This window comes from Manis pentadactyla, chromosome 4, assembly GCF_030020395.1.
Source record: "Manis pentadactyla isolate mManPen7 chromosome 4, mManPen7.hap1, whole genome shotgun sequence".
Lineage (NCBI taxonomy): Eukaryota > Metazoa > Chordata > Mammalia > Pholidota > Manidae > Manis > Manis pentadactyla.
The window spans coordinates 65,377,863-65,402,874 of record NC_080022.1 but is presented as its reverse complement, the minus strand read 5'-3'; the positions used below and the strand labels follow the sequence as shown (position 1 = coordinate 65,402,874).

General features: G+C 34.8%; 1 protein-coding gene across 13 annotated transcripts in view; it reads left to right on the top strand.

Annotated features, from left to right (window-relative positions):
• Window positions 1-25,012, top strand: part of ZZZ3 (zinc finger ZZ-type containing 3) — a 140,232-nt gene that overhangs the window by 50,506 nt on the left and 64,714 nt on the right. For 4 of the 13 annotated variants that reach the window (XM_036890331.2, XM_036890330.2, XM_036890329.2 and 1 more), the window contains exons 1-2: window positions 7,194-7,328; window positions 13,687-15,239. The exons of 1 other annotated variant lie outside the window; for it this stretch is intronic. In XM_036890331.2, coding sequence (XP_036746226.1) covers window positions 13,738-15,239 — 1,502 coding nt within the window. In that variant the 5' untranslated portion in view covers window positions 7,194-7,328; window positions 13,687-13,737. Of the gene's footprint in view, window positions 1-7,193; window positions 7,329-7,407; window positions 7,474-8,771; window positions 8,926-13,686; window positions 15,240-25,012 lie in introns of those variants that run through there. 8 more of the 13 variants (XM_057500342.1, XM_057500343.1, XM_036890332.2 and 5 more) reach the window with 5 other exon arrangements.

The window sequence follows — 25,012 nt, the reverse complement described above, 5'->3', positions numbered from 1 at the left end:
TATATCTTAGCTTATTTGTGAAAACAAACAATAATAATAATAATAATAAATCCACAGGGTTCTCATCCACAATATTTTCTTAAAAGCACATACACTGTTAAAAACACATTTCTGAAGTGAAATAAGCAAATTAAGGAATTTTAAAAAATGACAGAACAAAAGAAAGATGTGCAAGGTCTATATAGTAATACTGCTAGCTGAGCAGATGGTATCTTTCATGTACCCAGTGTGGCTTCAGCTTGGGAGGTCAGTAGTTGAAAAATTGACAAACATCCTTCAGCTCAGGCAACATTTTGCCCTCCAGCCATGTCACTTTCCATAAAACCAGAAATAATGGTATTTCTAACTGCCGTATGAAGAATATTTCACTTCTTAATATCCTTTCCAAACAGAAAACTAAATTTAAAAACTCAGCACTCAGAAAAATCTGTTCTAATTTCCTTTGGATAGATTTTTAGCTAGTTGTTCTGTGGGGCAGTATTTTCTATTTAAGTTTTATGGATTCAAGAATGAAATACTTAGTGATAAAAAAAAGTATACAATTCTCTAAGAATGCAAATGTGAGAAATTTTACAGGAGACTCAACGAAATAGAAGTCTTAGAACATATAGATCAAAAGGCATTTCTTACTCTGGGCCACTGCTAAAATTTATGATGCCTCTTGAGTTTGTGACATCCAACACATAGCCTTTGTTCAAGTGACATTGTTTGTTAATACTCTAAGGCACTTAACCTTCAAACTTTTCTTCCTTTTTGTAATTCAACATTTTGGAAATTAAAATGAATTATTGCATAGAAGAGCTCTCTCAAAACTGCTTGGTCAACTAATGACAAAATGCAGTTTTGCAGTGGGGACCTACAGTGAGTTTTCAGAGAAATGTAATAAAGAAGGGTTATGTAAGAAGGAAAGTTTTGATACTTAAAATTCCAAGAATGTCAATCTTTTACTTTTTTCCCTTCTAAAATTATTTTGTATGCCTTATAATAAAATACATACATTATGTGGAATCTCTTTAAACAAATGTGATCCTGAACCTCATGTTGAATAAAAGTAATAGAAATAATAATAATAAAAAAACTGGCATCATGCATATTAAACACTGTAAAAGACAATATCCTTACAGAACTTTCAATAGATCACTTTGCTGATAAGTATCATTTGTGACTGGTAGAAGGGATAATCTAATTAACTTGAAAATTTTAATTACTGTACAATCTTCTCAAAACTTGTTTGATTTTTTTCCTATGTTTTTTCTGTTTTGAGGGTCATTGATTCCTGTTCTTTATTAAATTTCCATTCTTCTTTGTATATAGTTACACGTTTTTTCTAGCTTGAGGTAGAAGCTGACATCAGTGAGTTGAGACTTTCTTCTTTGCTAATACATGTTTACTGCTACAAATTTCCCTGTTAAGTACTGCTTTTGTTGGCATCCCACAGATTTTAATGTTATGTTTTTATTTTCATTTAGTTCTGTTTTCTAATTTCCTTTTTATTTATTCTTTGACTCATGGACTGTTTTAGAAGCATGTTATTCATTTTGAGATACTTGGAGATTTTTGAGATATATTTTTATTATTGACCTTCAATTTAATTCCATTGTGGTCATGATTTATATGATTTGAATCCTTTAAAATTTATTGATTGCTATTCTTTCCACATAACTTAATTTTTAAACTATTTTTTGACCATTTACATTTGAAGAGCTACATTAAAGTGATTATTGGTAGAGTTAAGTTTAAATCTACTACCTGGCTATTGGTTTTTATTTCTTCTGTATATTTGTTCACTTTTCCCTCTTCTGCCTTCTTTTCAATTGACTTTTTTTCATGATTTTATTTTCTTTGTTGGCTTATTAACTGTCATGTGGTTTTTTGTTTGTTTGTTTGAAGTGGTTGCTTTAGGGCTCCTAGTATACATCTTTCATTTATCCTAGTGTATCTTAAAGTGATACTGGGCCACTTCACATACAGTATAAGAATCTTACAACATTGTATTTCCCCCCTCCCCTGCTTTTGTGCTGTTATTACATTTTACTTCCCTGTATGTTACAAACTTAAGAATATATTGGTATCTTTTTTGTTTTGAATAGTCAATTATCTTTTTTAAAAAAATTGGAGTATAGTTGATATATATATATAGTCAATTATCTTTTAAAGGGATTTAAAAACAAAGAGGAAAAGTCTTTAATATTTATCCTCTTTTACCATTTCTTGTGCTTTTCATTCCTTTGGGTGGATCCAGACTTCCATCTAGTATCTTTTTCTTTATGCCTAAAGAACTTGAACATTTCTTATTATGCATGTCTGTTGGTGATGGATTCTTTTAACATTTGTAATTTGAAATCATCTTTATTTCCCCTTATTTTTGGAAAGATATTTTCTCTCGTTGCCAAAGTCTTTCTCAGCAGTTTCTTTCAGTACCTTAAAAGATCAACCTCAGTGTCTTTGTGTCTTGTGTTGTTTTCTGTGTGTAGTTGGCTCTCTATCATATTTTTCTTCTGTGTATGTAATATGTCATTTTTCTCTATCTGCTTTTAAGATAATCATTTTATTACTAGTTTAAAGCAATTTGCTTATGATGTGACTTACTGTAGTTTTGTTCATATTTCTTGTGCATGGCTTTATTTAGTTTCTTCAATCTGTAGGTTTATAATTACCATCAGATTTGAAAGTTTGGTGGCTGTCGTTTTTTCAGACAGTTTTTTCTACTCGTTTTGGCGATTTGGTTACCCATGTACTAGGCTGTTTGATGTCCCACAGCTCATTTTGCTTTCTTTTTCAGTCTTGTTTCTCTCTGAATTATTTTGTATAGTTTCTATTGCTGTGTCTTCATGTTCATTGACATTTTCTTTGCAGTGTTTAATCTGATGTTAATCCCAACCAACATTAAAACATTAAAAGAAAAATGTTTAATGTCTCCACCTAGCATGTTTAATGTTTCCATCTACCTTTTTGAACATAGGAAATAAAATTTTAATAAATGATTTAATGTTCTTGTCTAGTAAATCTGTCATGTATGAGTATTTTTCTGTTGATTGATTTTTCTCATGATGAATAGTATTTTCCTCCTTTGTGTATCTGGTAATTTTTGCTTGGATGCTTGTCATTGTAAATTTTATTGTGTTTGGTGCTGGCATTTTTGTATTCCTGTAAATACTCTTGGGCTCTGTTATGGGACACCTAGGTTCCTTGGAAATGACTTTCTTCTTTTGAGTCTTGCTTTTAATCTTTGTTAGGTTTAATCTTTGTTAGACTGGATCAGTCTGTAGAGCTTAATTTGCCTTACTACTGAGGCAGTGCCCTTCTGAGCACTGTACTTGATATCCTATGAATTACCAAGTTTTTCTACTCTGGCTACTAGGATACAGACTATTCCTGGCCCTTTGTGAACCATGGACAGTGTTGTAACTAGAGCATGTGAGCCCAGATTGTTACAATGTCAGAAAGTTTGTAAGCTGGTTTAATTCTTAATTAAATTATACAAACTTATAATTAAATCAATTATATTAAGAATAAAGGTGATAAATACTCAAAGCCCATTACCTCCTAATTATATTATTACGTATTTCTATTTTTGTGCTCAATGGTAATTTACATCTATTGTATCTCTACCATTGAAATACTATATAATGTTTAATGTTGCTACCATGTATCTCTTTGTAACTTTGCACTCAATGATATCTCTTGATAGCTTGAAATTAGCCATGGGTGAGAACAGACACACCACAGACCTTGGTAATTATGTAAACTGGGGACTACAATCCACTAACTGTCCCCAGTTGTTATGCATTTTTATTTATTTTCCAACATACACTTGGGTGTGGGTTTCATTCCCTGTACTCCTTATGGGTATTTTTCCAGGCCTTAGGTACTCTATATACACTGATCAATATATATTCAGCTCAATACTTGAAAGGGATCTCTGCAAATCTTCTGAGGTTCTTATTTGATCCCTCTGTAGCTCCCTCCTCTCTGGTGCAATTTTATACCAGATGGGGACCCTACATTGTATTCCTTACTCTGTCTTTTTAACTTGGGAAGGCTGGTAAGTTTTGCCTGAGATCACCCTTCCTGCTCTGCTAGAAACTCTCCAAGCAGTAAGCTGGGGCAATTAAAGGCTTTGCTGCTTTTCTGTATTGTCTGGCTTTCAATGTCTGAAAAAGATTTTCATATACTTTGTCCAGTATTTTAGTTGTTTCAAGTGGGACCATAAATCTTACTCGTGTTCCTTTGTCTTTGCCAGAAAGCACAAGTCCCTTGGAAGGGTTTTTAGATAGGAGAGTAACATAAGTGTGCATTTTAAATCATTTTGTAGACATGCATTTATAAGGACAAGACAAAGTAGGAACCAAATATAAGACAGATTGGTTAGTTCAAATGAGAGATAAGGTTGGTCATGGATGATGATACCAGAGAGGTAGAGAACTATTAGAAAAATATGTAGGGGGAAGAATCTAGTGCAGAGTTTCTAAAAGGATGGCTCATGATCCATTCAAATCTGTATCACATGTAGTATTTGGGGGAAAATTGAGATTTTGTGCCCTGTCCCAAGTTCATAGAAACTGAATTTCTAAGGATGAGGTTTAGGAATTTGCATCTTAAATACCTAGGGTGAGGCTTATGAACTAAAGTTTCAGAAGAAGCTGATGTAACTTTTTTTAAAGTATGATCTTCATCGTTGTTGGGGTAGGGGAGAACTACTACATTGGAATAACCTGAAGTATGTAATTTAAAAGATGATTTATGCATGCATGTCCAGGTCTGCTGAATCTGAGTTTCTGCTGTGGTTGGGTCCAGGAATTCCTTAGGCACACTAATGTTTGAAAGCTAATAAGCTAAAATACTTCACAGACATAATTGCTTCTGAACTTCATAGGGACCCTGAGAGGTGGTAAGCAGGTATTCTGTCTCTTAGATAGGAAGTGTAGCACAGAAGCACAGAGTGATTTGTGCACAGTCGTACAATTATTATACTTAGTATTGATTGTAGGAAATCATGCTTCTTTCTCCTTCCATCAAGTCTGATTCTTTTTCTGCTACCTTTCTGTGTACTGGAAATAGGCTTAGCTCTAAAATCTGTAGAAGGCATTCAAGGCATTGAACCTGTGGTTAATTACAAACAATTTAGGGAGCCAGGAAAGTGTGGTCTTACTTAGTCATACTTTGTACCAAATAAAAATTAAGTTCAGCTGTCTATAGCAAGTAACTGTGATAAGCTTAATTGTCTAGCAGAGATGTTTCTGTCTTTGTGAATACTTTTTACAACTGACTTTGAATGTCTCTCTGTTTCTTTTAAAATCATTTAAAGACATAGTATAGTGCACATATTTAATATTTTCACTGATAACAGTTGAAGAATTGGGTACTAAATATGAGTCCATTGTATAACCTTTGTTTTGATTTTTTTACCCCCAAGGTCTTAGAAAAGAAAAAAAATTTCAGTGATGTAATTTATATTGCATTTAGCTTAACTTCACTGTTTTACTTTTAGAGTAAATTGTGTAGCTTATAACTTTGCTGTATCAGTTGAACTGATGATAATATTTTCTGGTGAGATTTTCTGTAGTCTTTTGAAGTGGTTTCATATGTGCCATGAATCCAAGATCCTGTAATCTGTTTAACACAGTAGTACCAGTGTTACACTGCAAATAGTAAGAGAAGTAATTCTTTTCAGTCAAGATTAGTTTTTGGATTTGCTTTTGGAATTCTTGAATATTCAATGAATTTTATTAGAACGTGAAAACAAGCAAAGCTCTGTGTTAAGGAATAAATAAGGCTTAGAAATGGGATTTAAATGATTTGTTTTTAATTTTTTGTGCTTTTTAAAGACAAAATAGCTAAGTTTTTTTAACTTCTGGAAGTGTTACTGTAGTTAAATAATTGAAATAAAAAATTTATTTGAATTATTGTAGCTTGTCATAATTCAAAGTAATTCATCTGCTCCAGAAAGCATATAGCATTTGTGCAGAGTGCTTAAAATAAAATGTAGTGAATGAAGTGAACGCAATGTAGGGGAATATAAGAGTTTTGGCTAATTTACTTACTTGCTTGTTATAAGAGAATTTATAGCAACTTTAAAATTTAGGAATGCTTTGATTTGTGTTAATATTTTATGGCATTTAAAGTCTCTTAACATTTGTAAACAAACATGGAAAATTGTTTTTAAGTGTTTGAGGATATTGGCATTTCTTAATCACTATTTACTCTTTGTTTTTTTCCCAATTTTTTTAATGAGATATAATTGAAATAACATTACGTCTATTCTGTTGTTAATGAAACTTTTCACTGAAAAGATTTGATGGCTATAATAGCTGGTTTTGTCCACAAAATGGGCTTAAGGCTATCAGCATTTTCTGTGTAGACTTTTACTCTTCATTATATAAAAATTTGGAATGGCACACTATGGTGAATCATTTTAGAATGCCATTCATAGCATTCTTTCTTTGATATATATGAATGAGTTTTTTTGTAACTCATTTCTTTCCACTAATAAACTGGCTAAATTAGACTTAGTTTTATATAATGATTTTCTTCATTATTGTAAGTACATTGATGTGTTTTTCATACTTGCAATCCATAACCAACTCTATGTTTTAAAAAAGATTACTTAGGAATGTTTATATAGCTACATCTTGATTTATTGCTTTATTTTGCCATGTTTATTTTCTCTTTACGTCCAAAATAACATTGACAAATTAGTCACAGAGGGATAATCTAAACAAGGCTAAAGTATTACTTTAAAAGACAGGTCGTTTTAAAGTCACATGTAAAGGAAAGTCATGATCATTTTTACTTTATTCATACGTAGTACAGATTTATTCCCTAATATAATCCTAAAACATAAAAAAGTACTTTTCTATTAATGTCTGAGCAATTAGAGACTTCCAGAAAATGAAGTATATTTGTATTGGTATTCAGAAAAGGAATTTAAAGAGCTCTTGGATTTTTAAGAACTTTAATTTAGGATTAAATTTTGAAAAACATGTGGGTACTCTGAGAAGCATTTTTAAGAATGTTAGCAAATCATCTTAGTGTGTTGAAGATGATATACATTTTGTAGCTAAATACAACCAATTATTCATGAAATTTATTAGAAAATGCAGTGTACTGTGTGTTTAGAAGTATTTCACTTTTTTCCACAAATCTTTAAACAGTACCACCTCCATAGTGACTATATTGTGGTTTCCCTTCACAGATACCAAGTTGTGCTAGTACATCCATATAAATAATTAATACCTGAAGTCTCAATGTAACATGGACATTAACAGTGATGACAGATAAATGCAGACGCTTGGGAATCAAATACTTGGTGAAACACTTTTAAAAAGGTAAGAAAAAAATGTAATCTTAATTAAGGCCTAGCGGGCTTTAGTTAGTAGAAGTAATTAACTGAAGTTTCTTTTTCAGTGTATCAGGTTTTTAAGAAACACATATGCATGATCCTGTCTCTCTTAATACTGGTAGAACTCAGCTGTAAGTATCAATTCTTCTGTGAAAATAACAATTTTAGACAACCTTGCTGGGTATATATCATAATGGATGATGTTCCTATTCCTGCAGTGGACCCAACCCAAGTAGGGTAGGAAGGTGGCTGACTGGAACTTGATAGAGTGCTAGAATGGTCTTGTCCATGTATGTTCAGAGACACATCTTCAATTAATGGATCCTCTTTGCCTCTGATGATTGCCGCCACCACCACCACCACCACACACTATAGAATGTAATGTTTTCCCATGTTTGTGAAAGCTTTCAGGGTTAGGTACAAAGGAATTGGCAGCTGGAGTCTTTCTTATAAGAAGAATGAATTTTCAAGTCAGGCGTTACTTTTTGTAGGATCAGGTTTCACTGCACCCTCATGATAATTTAGAATACTTTGTAATATATTAAATGATTTTATTTAGATGATTTTCCTACTTTGTGCTTCTCAAGAATTTGCAAGCCATATTTGGAAGGGGTTGCTTCTATAGATATTAGTTTTGTATGTTTATAATGAAGTGATAATTTAAATAAACATTGCTGGTCTTTTCCCTGGTGTCCCTCCTTGTTTCTAAATGGGCACTTATAATAACTACTTAGCTAGATTCTCTGAAAAGGATATCATAATACATTATTATAAAGTAAAATTCTAATCAATCAGACTATCCAAGAAATGGAATTATTAGGTTAAAATAGCTGTCTAATTGGGTGCTAAAACCAGAAAATCCTTTTTGATCTTGTCTTTGTTGAAAATCCATATGCCAAAACTAACAGAAATTTCTCTCTGTAATAGAGTCTTGCATCACTTTAATAGCCATCAAGGTTATCATGTAGATATAGAGAACTTGGTTGATTCTTTGGTGTGCATAAACTAAGTTATTTTTCTTATTCAACCCCTAGTTTTGCATACTTATAGGCCAAAATTTGGGAAGTCCTATAGAATAAGAGTAAGAGATTATAAATTTCTGTATGAGAGATCTTATCAGGGGCAATATTCAGGTCACCTCAAATATTTCTTTAGACTCTAGAATGGAACAAAATCACATTTTGATTCAAACTAATATTGAGTTGTTTTAAGGATTTAGTATATTTCAAGCTCTTTTTGGTTTGCTTTTGTTGGTTTCTAAAAATCCTTTTCTGCTTTCTTAGTATTTCTGAAGTTAGAGTTACCAAGAAGTACCAAAGATGTTCCTATGAACAGATATTCTATTACCTGTTATTTCCTCTTATTATAGAAGGCATAAATCTATTAGCACAAGTTAATTTGCTTCTTTTTTTATTATTTTATTTTAAAGAAAGGATTTTACGAGGTTCTAGTATTCTCCATGGCTGAAGCTGAGAGTCTGAAGCCCTGATGCTTAAGCTCAATTCTAGATCATAGCTTCAACTCCTTCAGGATATAAGGAAAAGAGATAATATTTCCACAATGATAGATCTTTGGTTGTACAGGTAAGTTATTTAGTTTGGCAGTAGTGAAGACAATTATAGTTTTCTGGCCTTTTTTTTTTTTTTTGAGGTCATGGGTGACTTGTTATTTTTCTATACTTCTCTGCATGGAAAATTGTGTAGTCTGCCTTGCAGTTTATAGGAGTGTGAAGCTATAAGGGAATGGATTAGAGATGAAATATTTTCCCACCCTTTTCCCAACAGGGTGATAAATGAAGTGACTGAGTACACTGGAATGAAATCTCTAGAGCATTACACCTATCCTTGACATCCTAGGTATTTTTGATTCAAGGGGAATTATGAAGCTTCTTGACTTCTCTTTTTCCCCAGTTGTCTTCTTAAGTATGCATATAATCAGACTTCTTAAGTATGTCTTCTTAAGTAAGCTCTGTCTCTGTCTGCCTGCCTTGCTCTCTCTCTCCATCTCTCTCTCAATCTCAATGGGGAAGAAAGAAGAGATCCCTTTGTACAAGACAGTACATAACAGAGTTCACAGTTTCAAAGAGGCAAATATTAAGAACCTTAAGTTGAATTGTCTAAGTGGGTCCTTAGATTTCACTCTCCTACTTTTAACGTTACAGTTGTAATTGCTTGCTGAAGAAATATGTCTTAAAAGAATTGTATGCAAGGATAGTCTCAACCGTTACTGAACAGTTCATGTTATGTTCTAGACAAAGAGAAAAAGAATCATAATGATAACAATTCCCAATTGCTCTTGCTCTTTTTGCCTTTCACTTTGGTTTGTCTACATGGTATCATGATCAGTTCCTAAAAATTGTTCACTTAATAATACTAAATATTGTGATAATAAGTATAAGCTAGAACATTAATGTTAATGGAGGATTGGAAGTCCTTCAGTTCTCTAAATAAACCATACTACTTTGATCATTTTAGTAGGAGCAAAAGGTTACAGGTATTATCTTTGGAATACCTTTTAGAGATTTTTGTCTCTTAAGTAAAGGTGATAGCTGGAGTCATGTTTCATTAGGTACCATTTTAGTTTAATGTTTATTATTCTTTTCAAGTTCTTATTGATGCAGTTCTGCAGATAGAATCACAGAGGCTGTAAATTATGACCTGAAACGTAGATTAATTATACTGTTTCAGAGAATGTTTCAAAATGCTATACTTAGATTTGAAGTAAAAATAGATTGAGATTTGGGGGAGGGTAGTTCAGCAGCAGATACATACATGAGATGTGGAATTATAGGTAGGATTTGGAGCTTAATGTGAATGGACAGGCTGAAATTTGGTTGAGTGTCCTCAGATATGCCCTCCAATATGATGAAAACTTAAAAGAGGAAGGGAGTATGTTTAATTCCAGTGATTTATCATATTCTCTTCCCGCTATTCTAGAAAGTGCCATATTTCATTAGTTGGTGGGTAACATATAGGAAAAACTCCTTCTAGTCACTACATTGGGTTTTGCCATATGGATATGTTAATGGTTCCCTTTAATTCGAAAACTACGGAGTGATTGATTTTCCAGTTCCAGTTGGGTTTTGGCTAAGGTTTTCACCTTGTGCCTCCTATTTAGTTAACTAGCAAAGGTATTATCTGAGATACTTCATTTGTAAATAAGCTCTTTTCTGTTCCCTTAGCCACTTACTTTTTGGCTGGAATATAATTTTGTGTTTCAAACCTCTTAACTGAATTTCTTCAGTTAACTCCATAGTGTGCAACTAAAATGAGGAAAACAACTTCTTGAGACTTGTTGAGATAATCAGGATATTTTTAGTCCCTTTTTTGTAATTGAATTTTGCACTTAGTTTATCAGCTAACTACAGAAACTATGTTCATTTACATATGCCTATCCAGAATAGAAGAGGTGAAGAAAAAGATTATAACAGAAGAAAAATTTATCAGAGGGAAGCGTTAAAATTTCATTTAATTCTAATCTTCAGAATTTGAACCAATTCATACCTTAAGTGCATGCAGTGTTACTTTCAGGCAAGTGATTGAGTTCTCTTTGGTACTTACTTAGCCAAAGGGATCATGATTTCATTTATAATTTTTTTATTATTAGGATCGAATAAGGACTTAAAGGATATTTGCAAATGGGTCTAATTTAGTTTGAAACTTGATGACTATATTATTTTAATAGAATTCTTTCTGGATGCAGTGATCTAAGTGCTTCACAAACCCTAATATGCATATAGATCACCTTGGAATCTGATTAATTGGTAGGTCTCCAGCAGGGCCTGATACTCATCTCTAACAGGCTCCCAGGAGATGCCCATGATGCTGGTTCTCAGGCCACACTTTGAGTTGCAAGAAGTTGGAGTTATCCAAAAGGGTCCTTGTTGTGAAATAGGTTTGCTTTAAATATGGCCCTGCAGCACAGGATTTGAGAACTGTAAAACTTGGGGTTCATTGTAGTTGTTGAATGGAATAAAAATATTTTTAAGAAGCAAAAGAAACAAAGGTTTAATCCTTTATATTGATCAGTTTTTTGTTCCCTGGAATGTTGAAATAAAATAGGCTTTCATTATAGACAGTGTTTTATGATGTTATATGTGTGTGTGTGTGTGTTCTTTGTAACTAGATCTGAGCCAAAATGACGAGTTTATTTCATTAATAATGATGGGGCAGAGAGTTTGTTGTCATTCAGATTGGTATGGAATGAAAAGAAGGGTTAGGAATGCCTGTTACTGAAATTTTGAGGTTTAATTGGCATTACATTTTAAAAGGTGGAGATTTTTTTGTGTGTGTATTTATAAAATATTACTATTGCCAGTATTACTTTTGAACTGTATGTTATGAATATAATCAAGTATATGTTAAAGATTTATGCGTTAGATTTTGTAAGTAAACTTTATTTATGAATTAGCTGCTTATGTTTTCTTTGTATATATACATAGGTATTTAATATTTAAAAATCAGTAACCTCCAAATTTGAGATCTTCACATTTGGGTATATGAACAAATAAATTGATCTTAAATTTTTTAGTTTGTGCTCTTTTAAAACATCATTTGAAGTTTAACTTAAATTTTTTGTAATTAGAAATGGATATTTACGGAACATTTAGTCTTTATTACCTGTGGATAAAAATAGACTAATCTTCATCACAAGATTTTAACAAAGGAGAATTACATATCAGGTCCCTTTAATTAATCCCCAAATAATAAAAGTTTATTATGTGAAATGTATTTCTAAGTTATGATCTGTGTCCCATATTTACGGTTCACATGATTGCTCTGGAATTCTCTGGAAAAGATTATTGTGCTTTAATCCTAGGGTGGGTTTTGTCTTGTGAGATCTTAAAAAAATTGTTAATTAAAAATTAAAAGTATGCCATACTCTGAAACAAAACTAAATTCAACCAACTTAAATATTTTAGAGAAAATTTTCTCAATTCGTTTGTCAGCCGGAACAGGAATACAATTTCCTTTAATGTTTCCTTTTTGTGTGTAGCACCATGTTGCTGTGGCTTCTATATAGTTCTTCTTGACCTTTCTGCTGTTATGATTGTTCTAGCTGTGGCAAAGGAGGTCTTGTATTTGATTTGCAGGGAGAGGGGTAGAATGGCATTTGGCGGTTACAGGAGAAGGAGGCTGTGTGAAGGATGGCAAAAGGGAGGGTTGTGTGAAACTGTACTTACAACCCTTATTGGCCTCTATCTACCCTTCACCCCATTCAAAGTTAGGCAGTGAAATGGCGAAGTATCTTGTGAAAGCTCAACTGAAGAGCAGCAGAAGAATGGAGACTTGAAATGTTACTAGCTCCTTTATTCTGCTTCATGGGAGAGTCTTCGGAAAATATCACTAAACCACTCAGTTTATCCAAATGGATCAGTCAAGGCATTTTTCAATTTCCCTTGCATTTCTATCTTAGAAACACCAAGCATCCACACCAGACAACCTGCTCATCTCCCGAGGCATTAAGACAGTGGCATACACATACACAAAGGAGTTCAAAGAAGGAAAGGATGGGGTTATATGTGTACTCCTGATACCTTAAATGTAATATTTCTTTTGGGGGCTTTCCCCTTTTTCTTCTACCTTATCATACTTCCTTTCACTTGCTAATTTATGGATCTACTTTCTAGAGAGTAGGGAGGCTTGACTTTGCTCTGATTTGCTTTTAGCCAGTTCATACTAGGATTATGATTTCTGTCCATCTGCTTAATTACAAAAAATTAAGCGCCCAAAATGTTTTGGAAGCTAAATAGGTTGACATGAAGCTCATCTTAGTAAGAGTGAGTTAAAAAGAACAGAGCCTGCCTTTTTACCTCCCATGAATAAGTTGAGAAAACATGAGAGATGGCTGAGATAAAGTTTTGTGATAGCTGCTATGTAAACTCAAGATTGTATTTTAATAATCAGAGTGAAATCCTTTCTTTGAGATCTTCTCTAGGCCCTTTGTACCTATGTATCTAAGAAGCAGATGCACAGGTGAGGCAGGTTAAAATCATGGTCTTTAGAGCCTTCCCTGTCACTCACTAGTGTGGTTTTGGACAGATTACATCAACTGTATGCACCTCAGTCTTCTCATTTGTAAAGTAGAGATGATAATAGCACCTATCTTAGTTGTTGTGAAACTTAAGTGAGTGTTTGTAAAGTATATAGAAAAATTCCTGAAACATATCAAGGGCCATATGATTGTTAGCTGTTAATACCATTTTGGAAGTGTTAATACAATAAATTATATCACATAATTTATTAATATTGGCTATACTTGGATTAAAAGTTATAGCTTTATACTTCTGTTTTAGATATATTAACGATTACCTTTTTCTCATTATTTTGTTTACGTTTTTGAAGGTTCCCCAATGAGTGGATCATGATGACCGTATTGTAGGGACTTGCCATAGTATGGCTGCTTCCCGATCTACTCGTGTTACAAGATCAACAGTGGGGTTAAACGGCTTGGATGAATCTTTTTGTGGTAGAACTTTAAGGAATCGTAGCATTGCTCACCCTGAAGAAATCTCTTCTCATTCTCAAGTTCGATCAAGATCACCAAAGAAGAGACCAGAGCCTGTGCAAATTCAGAAAGGAAATAATGGAAGAACTACTGATGTAAAACAGCAAAGTACTCGAGAATCATGGGTAAGCCCTAGGAAAAGAGGACTTCCTTCTTCAGAAAAAGATAACATAGAAAGGCAGGCTGTAGAAAATTGTGAGAGAAGGCAAACAGAACCTGTTTCACCAGTTTTAAAAAGAATTAAGCGTTGTCTTAGATCTGAAGCACCAAACAGTTCAGAAGAAGATTCACCTGTAAAATCAGACAAGGAGTCAGTAGAACCAAGGAACACAGTAGTGGACAATGATGCAGATTTTCAAGGGACTAAACGAGCTTGTCGATATCTTATACTGGATGATTGTGAGAAAAGGGAAATTAAAAAGGTGAATGTCAGTGAGGAAGGGCTACTTAATTCTGCAGTAGTTGAAGAAGTCACAGGCTATTTGGCTGTCAATGGTGTTGATGACCGTAATTCAGCTGTTGTAAACTGTGATGACTGTCAGCCTGATGGGAACACTAAACAAAATAGCACTGGTTCCTATGTGTTACAGGAAAAATCAGTAGCTGAAAATGGGGATTCGGATACCCACACTTCAATGTTCCTTGATAGTAGAAAGGAGGACAGTTACATAGACCATAACGTGCCTTGCACAAATTCAGAAGTGCAGGTCAAGTTGGAGGACCACAAAATAGTAACTGCCTGCCTGCCTGTGGAACATGTTAATCAGCTGACTGCTGAGCCAGCTACAGTCCCCTTTTCTGAAATTCAGTCATCTTTAAGGGATTCTGAGGAGGAAGTAGATGTGGTGGGAGATAGCAGTGCCTCAAAAGAGCAGTGTAATGAAAACACCAGTAACGCCCTGGACACAAGTCTTGAGAATATGCCAGTCTCTGGAGAACCCGAACCATCTTCTGTTCTAGACTGTGTTTCAACTCAAATGATGTCTTTATCAGAACCTCAAGAACATCGTTATACTCTGAGAACTTCACCACGAAGGGCGGCCCCTACCAGAGGTAGTCCCACTAAAAACAGTTCTCCTTGCAGAGAAAATGGACAATTTGAGGAGAATAATCTTAGTCCTAATGAAACAAATGCAACTGTTAGTGATAATATAAGTGTGTCTCCCACAAATCTTCATGAAATTTCTCAGAATGAAAAAGGGATATGCTGTGACTCTGAAAATTATGGGAGTGAAAGACTAAATAAGCCATCCTCAGAGGCAACACTCAATGTCGGACATTTGCCACCTGCCAAAGAGAGTGCCAATCCGCACATTACAGAAGAGGAAGATGATGATCCTGATGTTTATTACTTTGAATCAGATCATGTGGCACTGAAACACAACAAAGAGTATGTGTAAATATGGTAACCATGAATTCTGCTTTGTTTATTATTCCCCAAGTTTTCAGTATCTATTCATAAATGTCTATTCATAGTAGTTTTATTACAGCTAAAATTAATGCTTTAGCTGAAATTTTAGGTTTAAAATAATGATTTTCTCAACTCCTAAAAAAAAAAAAACTCCAAAAAAACAAAGACTTTACCACTCAACTTTATTACTCTTTTCAATGACAATATGGTTTTCTAGTTTTTAATATTTCACATGTCTCAATTAGAAAAGACATGTGGAAACATGGTTGATCGTTTGTATTTTTGTTTACTAATAAGTTTTATAGCATTTGAGTTAATTTGTGAAATGGGAATATCTTTAGTTATAGCAGTATGCTTTGATTTATAGTTGTAGAGCTCTATGCAGTGTTTGTGCCTTCCACTTAGTGGAGAACAATAAGTGCTTAGACATCATCCAGATAAAGGCAATCTGACAGCCTATAAATCTACTTTTATTTGATTTATATATATAAATTTCTTTTAAAACTTTGGAAAATTAAAGGCTTTAAGCATCACCTTTGACTTTTGTGATTTAGAGAAGCAGATACTACTGTTAATACTATGACATGTATGTTGTAATTTAGCATATTATCAATAATTACTCTGCTCTACAGTTTACATAAAGCATTTGAGATAGCCTTTTATTGATTCTAAATTGTAAGGGGAAACAGTATGTTAAGTACTATCAGTTTTCAACCTTTGTGATAAAAGGACTTTTTGAAATACAGAATTCAATGCCAAGTTTATCACAATTTTGCTTAGCTCCTTGAAGGCATTTGGGGCAGTAACACAAATGAATTGGAGCTAACTCTGTCTAAACAGTTCTGAAAGGAACCGTTAACAAACAGTGCTTATCATAAATACCGTATCAAAACAGTAAAAGACAAGACATATATATAAGTTAGTCCTAGAGAGTAGGCTTTTGAGTTAATATCAAATCGGATTATATAGGTAAAAATAGTGTTTTGAGGAAACTTTGTAATGTTTCTGTTGTAACAGTTGCCAGATCCTGGTGTGTATAAGATCAAAGTATCAAAATCTGGTTGTGGAACATTATGATTTTTTGCCATACATTATTGGCAGTTCACATTTGTATATGATGGTGGCCTTTTTAGCATAGGTCTTTTTCTCTGACAATTCTCTTTGTAAAGAGTACTATAATATTGTATAATACTGTATTTAAGCCATCTTATCTGAACATTTTAGTCATTTATTTTGTGGAACTGTTAGCATTTTCATGTACTTGAAATGTTTAAAGTCCAGTTTGAGATGGAAAACACCTCATAAATGATATTTTTTCAATTTGACCTAAGTTGAGTTCTTACCACTGGTATTGTGTATCAGTTTTTAAAAGTACAGTTTATCTTCAGGTGTAAGGAAGCAGACCATATGTCTTGGGGAAATACCAAAAACTCAAGAAATGTACATTTTTATAAAATGATACTCTATTTTTTGCTTTTTATTGTTTCTTTGGCAAAAGAAATGTTCTCTTAAGGCTTAGCTATTATTGATGATGGAAAATATTTTCCCATTAATTCATTATGTTGATATTTTGTAAGAGCTTTCCTGATGGATGATTCAAAGGATGATGTTTCTGTAAAAATTATCTAAAGATAGTGGTCATAACATTTAAAGAATGATGTTCCATGTTTCTACATTTTGGAGAATGAGGACAATATAGTTTCATGGTTTTTTTATGATGCATAGAGTCTTTTGGAATTTGAGTGGTACAGATTAGTGCCTCAATGGATAACTTTGGGCAAAAAAAATCACTCCTTACTTTTTTTCCCTTAAATTTTTGTTGATAGCACCTTTTGACAGCTCAATTTTAACTTTTTTCCCCCCAGAGGAAGGAAGTTGGGAGAAATGAGATGGAGAGAGCGAGCTTAATTAGCATCTTGGTTAGAAATAATCTGTGGAAAATTGAGAGACAATGTGTGATCATGTTAGATGTAATCTCTTTCAGTAAAGTCCCCATTCCTGTGCTTTTTGTTTAGAGCCAAGAGATGGTTGGATATAATGTTGGCTCTTTTTACCCAAATTGTCATCATGACACCCGTCTAGTGCTTTCAAGTCTCAAGTAAATTTCTGGCAGTTTGAAGATACTGTTACAAGGCACTTGGGGTAAAGAAAAAAAAGACACTTGGGGTAAATGGATTATTACCCTCCTGCACACACAGATGTACGTACACACCCTATCAAATGTTTTTTCTCTACCTATTCTTCTCATGCCAGAAAATTTCTCCAGGTAATTGTCTTTTGAAGTTGAAAATTGGGCATTGCCCAGGCCACACATGAATATCTATCTCTACCAGTAGGGAGTGAGTACTTTCTATAGCCAGAGTAAAAAATATGTTAATTGATAGAAAATGATAAGCATGACATAGTTTTCTTTGTCTGAAGCTAGGAAGACATAGCTCTTCTATATTCCATTTGCAACTCGCCTGTAAATTAACATCGATTATTTAACCAGCATCCTTCTACCAGCATTCATCTTATAATTTATCTATCTTGTTTGCAAGTCTATCACATATAGGGTCATCTGATCACTTGTAAATGTTTAAGAAGATACTGTGTGTAGACCTGATGCATGGTAATTAGCCACAGGCCAAGGAGATGAGTCTGCTGATGTTCTGGGTGTTTACCCTGTTGACTCTCTAGATGCCATCCCTCTTCTCCAGTACTTAAACCCATTATGTGCTTTTTATATGCTTGTTTGTCCAAATGGAGAAGGCCACTGTGAGCAAGAGCCTGAAGAGTATATTTCTCTCTGGCAAGTCAAGCTACAGATAATTTAACTAGATGTGCCTTCTCAAAGATTAGGGGGTGGGAAATCAAACTACACTTTATCTCAAAACTCTGACCCTCGAGGTTCTGTTAAAGTGGTAGGTGGTAATACCTGGTGACTCCCTTCTTGGCCGAAATAGCTGGATGGTCTGAGATCGTGTACTTAACTATGGATTGCGCTTTCTGTTTGAATTAACCTTTTGTTGATTTTGAATTAGAAACCCTGAACCTGATCTCTAAAATTTGTAGTTCTGGCTCTAGGGAGAGCGGGTGTGGAAGATTTTAGGTCCCGGGTTTTAATGTCAGAGCTTTACTTCTAGTCCACAAGACAATTGCTGAAAAATCAGTTTTTCAGTGAAACTGTGATTTGGTTAGTGATCTTTGAATTCTCAATGTACAAGCATACTTCAGTAAGTTTATATTTGAAGGGCCTTGGATAGCTTCATTTAAGGATGTTGTAACCTTTCATGTACAGAGGGTGAAAAGCCAGAGTTAGGGTCTCTGGATTCTTGGGGTCTTGCAAAAGATGAACTTACTGATAACACTGCTAATGTTTATACCAATTTTCAAGTTCTAGATAATGAAAGTGTAAGAGTAAGATAGTTGTTGCTCATCTAAGAGTATTGCTCTTGTGGTCTCTAGTAAGAATCTGATTTTTAAGCCATAATAATTAATATTTACAAGAATTGTAGTTTCAAATTTGGTGCTCTGAATATAGTAATGTGCTAAATGATAGTGATATGTCTTTCTGTTACACCATGCTTATGATAAATCATTTGATAACTTCATCCGGTTCAGAAGCTGCAGAGAGAAAATCAGTTCTTGAAGATTGACTTCCTATGACACTACTATTTACTGTTTGTTAAAATAATTTCTTTTCAAGGGACTGAGAAACTCCAAAACTAGGTTTGGATTTTGGGTAGAAAGCACTAAAAGAGTCATCCTGTCCTGGATAAAATAATTTCACATTTGTACTGTGCTTCATAATTTACAAAGCAATTTCATCTAGTTTCTCACTTGACACCCATAACAACTTGGAAGTAGATAGCAGAGGTGGTACTTTATAGTCCCCATTTCCTAACTCATAATGAAGGTTTTTAAGTTATTAAAGTATTACGATGAACTGCTGGTAGAAATGGGATGAGAACTCCTGTCTTCTAATTCATAGACAGAACTAAACTTTGTTACCTCATCCAGTAAGGACTTACTCCAGGGACTTTTGAGTGCCTAGGTTAAGAACTTTCATGGAGAAGATCTTGGGTACATAGCTTTGAAAATTTTTTCACCCACGTTTAAGCTCTGGAATTGTAATCATGATTATCTGGTTTTGTCTGTCAGAATCAGCATTTTAGGTAAGTAACTTGTTCTGTTTATTGAATGAAACACTTTCATATTCATTGTTTTTTTTTTATTAAGGTATCATTTATATAGTCTCATTAAGGTTTCATATGAAAAACATTGTGGTTACTACATTCACCCATATTATCAAGTCCCCCCAATATCCCGTTGAAGTCACTGTCCATCAGTGTAGTAAGATGCCACAGAGTCACTCCTTCTCTGTGCTACACTGTCTTCCCTGTGACCCCCCACACACCATGTGCACCAATCATAATACCCCTCAATTCCTTTCTCCCTTACTTCCCACACACCCTTCCCCACCCCTCCCCCCTTTGGTAACTACTAGTCCATTCTTGGAGTCTTTGAGTCTGCTGCTGTTTTGTTCCTTCAGTTTTGCTTCATTGTTACACACCACAAATGATGGAAATCATTTGGTACTTGTCTTTCTCTGCCTAGCTTATTTCACTGAACATAATATCCTCTACCTCCATCCATGTTATTGCAAATGGTAGGATATGGTTTCTTCTCATGGCTGAATAATATTCCATTGTGTACATGTACCACATCTTTATCCATCTGCTGATGGACACACAGGTTGCTTCCATTTGTTGGCTATTGTAAATAGTGCTGCAATAAGCACAGCACTATTGATGATATCATTTCCTGTACAGAAGCTTTTTAGTTTGATGTAATCCCATGTGTTCATTTTTGCTTTTGTTTCCTTTGGCTGAGGAGATGTGTTCAGGAAAAAGTTGTTTATATTCAAGAGATTTTTGCCTATGTTTTCTTCTAAGAGTTTTATGGTTTCATTAGTTACATTCAGGTCTTTGATCCATTTCAAGTTTACTTTTGTGTATGGAGTTAAGACAGTAATCCAGTTTCATTCTCTTAGATGTAGCTGTCCAATTTTGCCAACACCAGCTGTTGAAGAGGCTGTCATTTCCCCATTGTATGTCTATGGCTCCTTTATTATATATTAATTGACCATATATGCTTGGGCTTATATCTGGGCTCTCTAGTCTGTTCCTTTGGTCTGTGGGTCTGATCTTGTTCCAGTACCAAATTATCTTGATTACCGTGGCTTTGTAGTAGAGCTTGAAGTCAGGGAGCGTAATTCCCCCAGCTTTATTCTTCCTTCTCAGAATTGCTTTGGCTGTTCGGGGTCTTTGGTGGTTCCATGTGAATTTTAGAACTATTTGCTTTAGTTCGTGAAAGACTGGTATTGATATTTTGATAGAGATTGCATTGAATCTGTAGATTGCTTTAGGCAGGATGGCCATTTTGACAATATTAATTCTTCCTATCGTTTAGTATTTTTGCATCTATGTTCATCAGGGATATTGGTGTGTAATTTTTTTTTTTGTGGGGTCTTTGCCTGGTTTTGGTATTACAGTGATTTTTGCCTCATAGAATGAGTTTGGAAGTATTCCCTCCTCTTCTACTTTTTGGAAAACTTTAAGGAGGATGGGTACTAGGTCTTCACTAAATTTTTGATAAAATTCAGTGGTAATGCCATCTGGCCCAGTGATTTTGTTCTTAGATAGTTTTTTTTATTACTAATTCAATTTTGTTGCTGGTAATTGGTCTGTTTGGATTTTCTGTTTCTTCTTGGGTCAGCCTTGGAAGGTTGTATTTTTCTCAAAAGTTGTCCATTTCTTCTAGCTTATCCACTTTGTTAGCATATAAGTTTTCATAGTATTCTCTAATAATTCATTGTATTTCTGTGGTGTCTGTAGTGATTCTCATTTCTGATTCTGTTTATGTGTGTAGATGGTCTTTTTTTTCTTGGTAAGTCTGGCTAGGCATTTATGTATTTTGTTAATTTTTTTGAAGAACCAGCTCCTGCTTTCATTGATTCTTTCTATTGTTTTATTCTTCTCAATTTTATTTATTTCTGCTCTGATCTTTTTTATCTACTTCTACTGACTTTGGGCCTCATTTGTTCTTCTAGTTTTATTAATTGTGAGTTTAGACTGCTCATATGAATTTATTCTTCTTTCCTGAGGTAAGCCTGTATTGCAGTATGCTTCCCTCTTTGCACGGCCTTCGCCATGTCCCACAGATTTTGCAGTGTTGAGTTATTGTTGTCATTTGTCTCCATATATTGCTTGATTTCTGTTTTTATTTGGTTATTGATCCATTGGTTAGGAGCATGTTGTTAAGTCTCCATTTGTTTGTGGGCCTTATTGTTTTCCTTGCATAATTTATTTCTAGTTTCATATCTTTATAGTCTGAGAAACTGGTTGGTACAATCTTTCTGAATTTACTGACGCTCTTTTTGTGGCCTAGTATATGATGATCTATTCTGTAAAATGTTCCATGTGCACTTGAGAAGAATGTATATCCTGCTGTTTTTGGGTGTAGTATTCTGTATATGTCTGTTAGGTCCATCTGTTCTAATGTGTCGTTCAGTGCCTCTGTCTCCTTACTTATTTTCTGTCTGGTTGATCTGTCCTTTGAGGTAAGTGGTGTGTTGAAGTCTCCTGAAATGAATGCATTGCATTCTATTCTCCCCTTTAATTCTGTTATTATTTGTTTCACATATTTAGGTTCTCCTATGTTGGGTGCATAGATATTTATAATGGTTATATCCTCTTGGTGAACTGACCCCTTTTATCATTGTGTAATGTCCTTCTTTGTCTTTTGTGACTTTCTTTGTTTTGAAGTCTATTTTGTCTCTTACAGGTGCTGCAACTCCTGCTTTTTTCTCCCTACTTGTTGCATGAAATATTTTTTCCATTCCTCACTTTTAGTCTGTGTATGTCTTTGGGTCTGAAGTGAGTCTTTTGTAGGCAGTATATAGATGGGTCTTGTTTGTTTATCCATTCAGTGACTCTGTGTCTTTTGATTGGTCCATTCATACCTTATATGTTTAGGGTAATTATTGATAGGAATGTACTTATTGCCATTGCGAGCTTTAGATTCGTGGTTAGCAAAGATTCAAGGGTTAACTTCCTTACTATCTAACAATATAATTTATCTCACTTAGTATGCTGTTACAAATACAATCTAAAGGTTCTTTTTTTTTTCCTCCTTTTTCTTCCTCCTCCATTCTTTATATATTAGGTATCATATTGTGTACTCTTTGTCTATCCCTTGACTAACTTTGTGGGTAGCTGATTTGATTTTGCATCTACTTAGTAATTAATTTTTCTACTTTCTTTACTGTGGTTTTATTTCCTCTGGTTACAGCTGTTTAACTTTAGGAACAATTCCGTCTATAGCAGTCCCTCCAAAATGCACTGTAGTGGTGGTTTCTAGGAGGTAAATTCTCTCAGCTTTTGCTTATCTGAAAATTATTTAATCCCTCCTTTAAATTTAAATGATAACCTTGCCAGGTAGCGTATTCTTGGTTCAAGGCCCTTTTGTTTCATTGCATTAAATATATCATGCCACACTCTTCTGGCCTGTAAGGTTTCTATTGAGAAATCTGATGATAGCCTGGTGGGGTTTCCTTTGTATGTGTTTTTTTTCTCTCTTGCTTTTAAAAGTCCTTCCTTATCCTTGATCTTTGCCATTTTAATTATTATATGTCTTGATGTCTTTTCGTGGGTCCTTTGTGTTGGGAGATCTGTGCACCTCCATGGCCTGAGAGACTGTCTCCTTCCCCAGATTGGGGTAGTTTTCAGCATTTACCTCCTCAAAGACATTTTCTCTCCTTTCTCTCTCATCTTCTTCTGGTACCTCTATAATGCAAATATTGTTCCATTTGGATTGGTCACACATTTCTCTCAATATTCTTTCATTCCTAAAGATCTTTTTTTTCTCTCTGTGCCTCAGCTTTGTATTCCTGTCCTCTAATTTCTGTTGCATTTACCTTTTCCTCTACTTCATCTTATCTGCTTTTAAGTCCTTCCCTTGTACGTTTCATTTCAGACACTGAATTCTTCAAGGTTTGTATTTCATTCCTGAATTCCTCCTTAAGTTCTTGGATATTTTTCTGTAGCTCTGTGAGCATGTCCATGATTTTTGTTTTGAAATCTCTTTCAGGAAGATTGATGAGTTCAATTTCACTTCACTCTCTGGTGTTTGGGATTTTTGTTTGAACCAGGTTCCTTTGACGTTTCTTGTTTTTGTGTGGTGGCCTCTAGTTCCTAGAAGCTGTACTCTCTGTTGCTGCTCAGTCCCTGGAGTGATGGGGTGGGGGTTGCATGTGAGCGGTGCTGGTGCCTGTCCGGAGGAAAGAGGTCTTTCCTGCTTCCCAGCTGCAGTGCCTGCCTCCACTCATAGGGCCAGTGGACCAAGCATGCAGGAAGAAGCCTGTATGCTTTGCACTTGTATCTGCTGTAGGCTGGGCGGCTCTCTGGCTGGCACAGTGCTATGGCGGGGGCAGCCATTTTCTGAGTTGGTGTCTGCCAGGAGGAAGGTGCAGCCATCTGCGTATCGTGGTTGGGGGCCTCGTAACTGTGTAGCTAGCCAGGGGGATGGAGCATCTGAAGCTCCTGAAAGTTCCCAACCTACTGGGCAGAGTGCACCCAGACAATATTGTCCACCTGTCCTTTTTCCTGAGCAGCAAGCTCTGTGCAATCCTTGTCCTTTTTGCAGCCCTGTAGCTATTGGAAGTCTTTCTGACTGTCCTTTCTTTTGTCCCAGACCAGCCAGTTGTGGATACATGTGTTTTCCACATTTGGCTGGAATTTCAGTCTCTCCAAGTATTCCACTTGTCTTAGCTTTCCAACCCCACTTATCTCCAGAGCACCTTATAATGTATGTTCGTGCTCCCAGAGCAGATCTCTGGGGCTGGGTGTTTAGCAATCCTAGGCTTCCACCCTCTCCCCACTCCCTTTCTCTTCCTACCTCTGGTGATTTGGGGTAGGGGAAGGGCTAGGGTCCGTCTGGATCATGGCTTTGTTTCTTTACCCTTTTCCTTGAGGTCTGCTGTTTTCCCCAGGTGTAGGCAGTCTACCACAGCCTTCTTTTCTATTGCTCTTTCAGAATTAGATGTATTTGCTGTATTTTCATATTATATGTGGTTTTGGGAGGAGGATTCTGTCTCACCTCTCGTTCCACCATCTTTAATCCAATCCCACATGTTCACTGTTTTTAAAGAACATTTTGTTAGTGTGTCTGTGAAGAATAACTACCATTTATAAACTGGTGAAATTTTATCTACTGCTGTAACTTGACTTTCAATAGAGGATTTGAATGACTTGGAAAAAAATACTTTGGGTGTGTTTAGAATGCACTTGGGTATATTAAATTCAGAGGTTACTAGGGAAAAAAACTCATGCTTATTGTACCTTCTCAATTCATTGGAGAAGGCTGTTTAATAGCCAGAATGGCCCCAATAATTTGGCACACACATTACTGGGAGGAGGGAGATAATGGTTCTAAGTATATACTTTTCTTTTGTAAGTGGAGTATGCCATTGACCAGTCAAAATATTCAGTGAATTTTTTTTCCTTTGAATACCAGCATTTTTGTTTCTACTAATGAAAATGGTGTTTAAAAATTATTCTCTGATGTAATCCAAGTATTTTTGCACCCAAATATAATTTAACCTTTCTTTTTGATTTAGGGACATCTTTGCTGTTGGAGGTTATGTAGTGATACTTTTCTGGCATCACTGTCAGAATAGATCTGTTTTTGCCTATGTTAAAAGATTTGGG